This window comes from Mastomys coucha, unplaced genomic scaffold (assembly GCF_008632895.1).
Source record: "Mastomys coucha isolate ucsf_1 unplaced genomic scaffold, UCSF_Mcou_1 pScaffold18, whole genome shotgun sequence".
Lineage (NCBI taxonomy): Eukaryota > Metazoa > Chordata > Mammalia > Rodentia > Muridae > Mastomys > Mastomys coucha.
Window position 1 is genome coordinate 24182760 of NW_022196900.1, and position 7450 is coordinate 24190209.

At 50.9% G+C, this 7450-nt stretch overlaps 1 protein-coding gene across 5 annotated transcripts in view; it reads left to right on the forward strand.

Moving 5' to 3' along the window:
• The window catches only part of Col27a1 (collagen type XXVII alpha 1 chain), a 122159-nt gene that overhangs the window by 75669 nt on the left and 39040 nt on the right, over window positions 1-7450 (forward strand). For all 5 annotated transcript variants that reach the window (XR_004120844.1, XM_031377624.1, XM_031377623.1 and 2 more), the window contains exons 25-27: window positions 3947-4000; window positions 5469-5522; window positions 5735-5788. Coding sequence is in view for 4 of the 5 variants with exons in the window: in XM_031377624.1 (XP_031233484.1) it covers window positions 3947-4000; window positions 5469-5522; window positions 5735-5788 (162 nt within the window). In the remaining variant the exon portion in view is untranslated. The remainder of the gene's footprint in view (window positions 1-3946; window positions 4001-5468; window positions 5523-5734; window positions 5789-7450) is intronic.

Sequence of the window (7450 nt, forward strand, 5' to 3'; positions counted from 1 at the left end):
GGCCAACATGTTTGAAATCTTTCAGTGTCATTCGAGCACAGTCTGTGAGAAGCCGGGAGCTTGGGAAGGCTGCCGCAGCCTACCTGTATTTCCTGACTAGAAAAAAAAAAACAAAAAACAAAAAAACAGCAAAATTAAGTTCATAGTTATGCTAATGGTTGGCCCTGGGGAAATTGATACTTAGAACCTTGGGACCATCAGGACACGGGGATTCTTAGAAGTCACTTTCTCCAGAGGCCCCGACCATTTCCTGTGCCTTAGATACCTTTGCCCAGCTCAGGAAGCCCACGGACCCATCCTTTGAGTAGATTTAAGTGACTAACATCAAAGCGGAGGATTCAAACGCAACCAGTTATGCAGAAGCACATACGAAAGCACGTCTAGATGTGGCACGTGTGTATCTACCTCTTGATTAGTACCCTCAACAATGGTGCCTCACAATGACTGCCCTGTTCAGGTGTAACGAAGATCTCTGAGATTGGTGTGGGAATGATTGTAGTGATGCGTAACCAGATGGAGAGTCCCAAGTGTTAGATACTACTGGGGCTGGTTGCATATGTGTTCGTATTCAGAGAAAGATGCAATGTTTTAATAGGAAGGTAATGTATATGGAAGTTGTAAGCTTGTCTGTTCAAGTTCCCGGATTCCATCAAGTTCTGTATTCTATCCACACAGGGAGCCTCCAGGTTTAGAAACTCTGGATTCTGGCCCACACTAGCAGTTTGTTGTCACAAACTTGGGAGGAAAAATTGGGTCAAACGTATGTTCCTCAGGGACAGTGGCTGAGCTGGGACTAAAAGGTGTAGAAACCCTGCCTGGGATGGCCCTGGCTCCCCAGGACAGCAGACCCCACCCCACCCCTAGCTGTGTGTCCAGCAGCAGATACAAACTGTGACAGGAGGGAAGGCTGTCTGAGCTGAGACTCAGCGCTGGCCCCTACATTTGCTCTAAGGCACGACTGGATGAGAGGACTGACAGCCCCTCTCCATGTGGTCATAGCAAAGGGGTGGGTGTTTTCCTGTTCCTGGCAGAACCACGGGCTTCTCAGGAAAAATCCCCTAAGCTCACACCACAGGCCATGCTTGCAATCACAGGGATGGCTTCATTGATTGCTCACTCCTGAGGTACCAGGCTCCATGCCAAGCACTAGATACACGTGTCTGCAGTCCCTTTAACAGTTCTGTGATGGGAGCTGATAGGACTCTCAATTTACAAATGAGAAAATAGAGGCCCTGAGAAATTAAGTAGCTTGTCCACGGTCTCATTGATAGTAGCCTAATTCAGAACCAACTGACTCTTAAGAGACTCTGACTTCCCCAGGTCCTCCCCAGACAAAAATGAAGAATCCTTTGATTTCCCAGACCCCTTGCATTTATCTACCAGTGAGCACAGACTGCTTGCCAGACCCTGTCCTAGGTGCTGGGGACAAGGCGTGAGCCTTGTCTTGCCGAGCCCTAGACAATGAGCATGTCAACATCTACCCAGAGGGGTGGTCCAGCTGTAGTCTCACTCACAGCAGTCTGATTCTCAGAAGCAAGAACCTCCTCCCTCCTGTGCCCAACAGAATGGTACCAGGAGGGAGATGCCACCATATCTTGCCAGCTAGAGAGGGGCAGGCTGTGCCCCTGAATTTCAGAGCTGCTTCTCTGGCCACCTTGTCAGGAGGAAGCCCTGTGTGCCTCTGAGATTGCTTCCCTTCCATTTGACTTACTTTCAGTCCAAACCCCTCCCCCCAGGAAGGCTCTTGATGCCAGGGCAAAGGCACTTGGGGGAAGGTTCCTTCAGATCCCCACTGGCTTCATGTTGGAGATTTATGTCTTCTAGGCCTCCACAAATAATACATTTAAAATAGTCATGCAATTTCTTTCTCCAGGCCCAACAGGCAGGCTCCTTTCCACAGAGCCATGTTTATTCCCTTCCCTGACACTGTTTAATTGACTACTTCCTGATGGGGAGTTCTGGTGGTGTTTTAGCCCTGTGCCCCTTTAAAAGCATCAGGGTCATGAACAGTTAGAATCATCAGGAGGTGGGAAGGACTTTTAATCAGTCACTAGTTCTGTAGATGACATGTAGGGATACCTATTCGTTCAGGTTCCATAAACCTGGAGTTTGAGTAAAAGTGGTGTAGACCAAGTACAGGGTTAGGCATATAACAAGCCCTTGGTACATGGACCATAAGTATTAATGTCACTGTCACCTTGGGAAGGCCCCAATTTATTTGATTTATTTGTTGTTTGTTTTGATTTTTAAGACAGGGACTCACTATGTAGCCCTGCCTGTCCTGGTACTTGTTACATAGCTCAGGCTAGACCCAAACTCCAGCTTATGCTCCAGCTTCAGCTTTTTAAGTACTAGGATTATAGGCATGAGTTATCATGCTGGTGTTTTGTTTAGTTGTTGCAAAAGTGAGTACCTGGCTCTCCTCCATGACATATGACTTATGAGCCCATAGCTCATACTGTAGCTCCCCTATATCACCTCTGAAAGTCTCTGGCCTGAGACAGGCCAGGAGGCCATCCTGTGGGTGGTGATAGTGCTGGCCCACTCACATGCACATCACTGGGGCCTACAGTGGAGAAGAGGTTCAAGAGGGCAGGGAGGGGCATTGTTTGAGTCCCCACCTCCACCTACTTGGCTGCCATACTCATGGCCCCTGGGAGCTTGCCACTTACAGCTGTCTTTGGGGAAGGAAAAATGGGCTTTGTGAACTGAGCAGCACCTCTCCCCCACCCAGCTCCCTGGCAGGTAGCCTGGCTCTCCAGCTTAATTGAGCACCGGGCCTCTGAGTTGTTAACAGCCCCAGGTCTCACCTCATATTGGTCAGAAGTGGGGCACAGGGAACAGATCTCACAGGACAAACCCACCCACTCCTGTATGTCTGGGAAATGCCTGGCGGTACATCTGCGGCTTCCCAAAACTTCTTTGGCACTCCTGACCCACATAGGAGCCCTCTGAGTATGTGTCCCCACAGAGAGGAGGTGGGTCCCAGCAAGCATTTGCTTTACCTCCTTGGGGACTCTTGGCTGTTCACCTGCCCTAGGCACATGCGTGTTCAACTGCTCAGGGTGACGGCAGGGCCACTAAGAAAAGCCTCTGGAACCCAGAAGCAAGTTGTTACACATAGAAGCGTTAAAACAGAGCCAAAGGAGGTGTGTGTATGTGTGTGTGTGTGTGTGTGTGTGTGTTTGTGTATGGGGTATATATGTGCATATATGTGTCTATCTATGTATGTGCCATGCATATCTATGTGTAACTTTCTGTGTGTCTGTGTATGTGCATGTTATGTGTATATGTGTGCTATGTCTGTCTCTTTGCATGCGTGTATGTGTCTTTGTACGGTGTATGTGTAAGAGTGTCCATGCGTGTCTGTGCGTGTTTGTGTGTCTGTCTGTGCATGTGTTTATGGCTGTGTATCTGAGCACATGAGCTTTCAGCAAAGGAAAGCTCTTCAGTAGAAACCTCCACTTCCTAGATTCTTCCTAGAAGACTAGATTCCTAGTCTTCTCTGCTGTAGACTGTTAGGGCTTTTCTGTTCCAGTCAACAAGTTTGTTTCTCTCTGAAACAGCCCCAGAGCCCCCAAAGATGGAGACAGATGGCCTCTTCCCAGCCCATCCCCGCCCCACACTCCATTTCTCCAAATGTGTAGGGATCCCAGCCTGCTTCTGGCACGGGAAGAATGCTCAGCTCCCAGGGTTGCTGGCAGCAGCCCCACCACTTGGCTTTCAAATCTGAACCATCTGGCAGAGTGTGGGGAGAAGCAGCCCAGAGGCTGTGCTCATCCGTGCAGTCCCAGCCATAAGAGTCACTGGGCACGGGCTGAAGAGGGTTGGAGGGAGGGAGTGAAGGGGGTGGGGTGTCGGGTGGGCTGGGCCCCAGGAGAGAGAAAACTTTGAACACTCAGCATGCCCCCAGATTCACTTGTTTTTCCTGATGTGTCATTCCCAGGGGCTTATGGGATTTGTTGGTCTCATCGGAGAGCCTGGAATTGTTGGGGAGAAGGTAAGTGAGGGTGCGAGAGACAAGCCCTCAAAGCTTGTACTTTTTTTTTTTTTTAATCAAGAAAGGCAAGGGCCAGCAGAAATTGCACCACCTCCTTCTGGTTCTGGCATCCATGTTCTCTAAGAGCCTATGTTCTCCGTACCCCATGTCCCCGTATCCCAGAGCCCTTCTCTTCAACCATACCCATAATCAGACATTGGCATAGCCACCAGTTGATGTGTGCACCCTGGGTCATCACAGCTGCTAACTGGCATCACCTAGCATGAGTAGCAGTAGTTGGGTTGTTCTTCAGTGGACATTGCCTCAGATGCCTCTCTAGCCCCTGGAAGCTCTGTCCGAGAGAGGAGGCCAGTTGAGATTCCAGCAGAAGGGGTGACTGGCTCAAGGCCAACCAGATTGTAAGTGCCAGAGCTAGGATTTGAACCAGGCCCATCACTGCAGGCCAACACTTTGCCAACTAAGCCCTTCACCCAAGTAGTGGTCTGTGACCAACTCTAATGCTATTTTAAAGTAGTTAACCATTCACCAACAGTTGTGAAGTTTGTACAGGAGAGCCCCAGGAGCCCTTACTCTATATCCCTTAGTGCTAACAGCTTATGCGACCATCACACAGCATCAGAGCCAACCCTGGTCTTCTATTGCTCAAGTTTCTCATGTCCTTCTTCATCTGTGGACCCTTGCTTTGGGCAGGTCCCCTCTTCCCAAGCCCACCCACCCATGTCCATTCTTCTTGAGCCACTTGCTGGGAGTCCTTCCATCACCAGTGGTAACACCCCTGTGGCAGTGCTTGGCACTGCCTCCCTGTCCTGCCCTGCACTGTCCCAGGATTCATCTTTTCTAGAAGTCCCCATTATCTCCCCACCCTACTGGGTGTCTTGCATTATAGGAATTGGTCTGTTTCTTCTCCTCACGGAATACCCGGGGGGGTCTAGTACATACTAGTGTCAGCATGGAATGGGTACGTAATTCATTTTTACACCAAGAAGAGAAATGGGCCTTGAGGAAACTGAGGCAGGATGGCAGTAGCCTGGCCTGCTGCTCTTGACTCCCTGGCCTGTTTGAATTGCTCTAGAAGACATGAGTTATGTCTGACTATCTGGCATGCCATGGGGAAAGAGTGCCATGAAGAGAAAGAAGAAAGAAAGGTGGTGATGGCTGCTTCTGTGTCAGCAAGCCCAGCCCAGGGGGTAGCAGGCCTAATTATAACCATGTGATGTGGGCCAGGATCAAAGGGATGATGCAGCCATTATATCTTTTATTGGGACCATCCTGGCCCAGGGACATTCTTTACATTACCCTGGGGGAGGAAGCTGAGGTTTCCTGCCACTTAATTCACATTATTACAATGTGAGTAATCTAGGGAATGACTCCGGGGACCGTTGTCACGTTCTTGCCTCCCTTTGGGTCCCTTCCCCTAGAGTCCCCCAGCCCCAGCCATGACCTATGTGCCTTGCTGTCTCCATCACAGGGAGACCGTGGCGTGATGGGACCCCCAGGCGCACCTGGACCCAAGGGGTCGATGGTAAGGAGTAAGTCTGCATCCTCTCCCCTCTCCTGGAATAGCCTCAGGTGATAGTCCTGTTCCCTCCACACATCACAGGCTCCAGACAGCCAGGATGCCTGGCTCTCTGCATTCCTGGCCTGGCATGGCTTTTGATCTCCTCGCCCTGGGTGAAGAAGAGAGGATATGGCGCCTTCGTCAGCTGACTCATCATTTCTCTTCCTCCTTGGCAGGGCCATCCTGGAACACCCGGTGGTGTTGGGAACCCTGGAGAGCCTGGACCCTGGGTAAACAAATCTCTTGTGTCTCCTAAGTACGAACACATGGAGTCCAGACCTTAAGTCTTAGACCTGAGTGGACTCCCAGCCCCTGGCCCCAGGCTGGGTTCCCAGGCAGACACTACAGCATTCTCTGAGCCCACATTTTGTTCAAATCTGGAACAATGTTGAGACATTAGTGACTGGACCGTGGGCTGAACAGAGCTCTGGGCCTGAGGAGGAAAGCCATATCCAGTTAGAGATTTGGTACTGGGACTATGATGGGAAGAAGCAGGAGGCAGAGGACAGTTTGCAGTCCAATGCCCAGCCTCCATCCAATGTTCAGAGCTGGGATGGTTAGAGGCCTGCTGGCATGTGAGATGGCCACTGAAGCCTAAGCCCAATACTTAGGGTCTGCCATTAAATTCTTTCTTCTGGGTCTGGGGAGATGGTTCATTTAGCAAAGTACTTGCTTTGCAAATGCCAGGACCTGAATTTGGACCCTCAACATCTGTGTAAAGACCTAAGTGTGGTGGTGATCACCTGGAACCCTAGCTTGGTGGAGGGGTGGAGATAGAAGCCTGGGGGCTCGATGATCAGCCGGCCAGCCTAGCTGATCAGCCAGCCCAGCTGAGTTGGCAGCCTAGTCATTCAGTGAGAGACCCTGCCTCAAAAATTAAGGTGGAGACTGACAGAGGCAGACATCGGGAATTGACCCCTGGCTGCCACATGTAGGTACACATATCTGTGTGAACCTTCACACCTGAGGCTTCCTCTGCCTCAGTTTCCCAGCTGTCAGCCAACATCACATTGCCATCACCACTGAGGTGAGAATCAGCTGGTATTTTGTGTGCTGTCATGCCTGAACACTTCATAGATGCCATTGGCTACTTGTGAAACACAATGCTTGCCACAGTAATGGTGTCTACCATGGAAGTGTCATTTCTGCTAATTATGTGCCTGCCTATCTGATGAGCATTTTCTTGTCCTGTTGACATCCCCACTCTGCACTCTGAGCTCAATCCCAGACCAATGGCTGGGTAAAGAGACGCAGGTCCTCGGACCTGATGAGGACCCTGCAGGTCCCTTCAATACCCACCAGCCTGAGGGAGGAGGCACTTTCACCATTCTCACTGTAGATGAGGACACTGGGGTGAGGTGATCTGCTCTAGGTCTCACAGCTAGTGACCGTGGAACTGTGCCCTGCTGTGGTGTAGTTCCCTGGTCCTTCAAATAAATCAGCTCATGTGGAACCTAGCTCCTGAGGCCTCAGAGGATGTGCTATATGCCTTCCGAGAGAGCATGCTGGAAAACAGCCCGTTCCTATACCCACCAGCTGCCTGCCAGCTGCCTTCTTACTGTGCAAACCTGGGGTTGCTGGTACGTCAGGCTGCACGCTGGCCCTTGCCTTTAGCTCCAGCAGTGGTGGACTGAGTGAGTCTGTCTGCACCTCGGGGCTGTGGGCCCAGCAAGATGAGGCTGGGCTGCTCACTGGCATCCAATGGGATGAGGCTGCCTCCTCTCTGGAAGGCTCCTGCCTCCCTCACAGGGTCTAGCTAGCTGGCACAGATGGTTATCTGTGCTCTCTGAGAACCCTGCCCAGCCCAGGTGCCAAGTTTAAAGGACCCAGCTAAGTGGCCATTCTGACTCTACCCTCACCTTTCTATTTGCCTCTTGTTGTCCCCTCCCTCC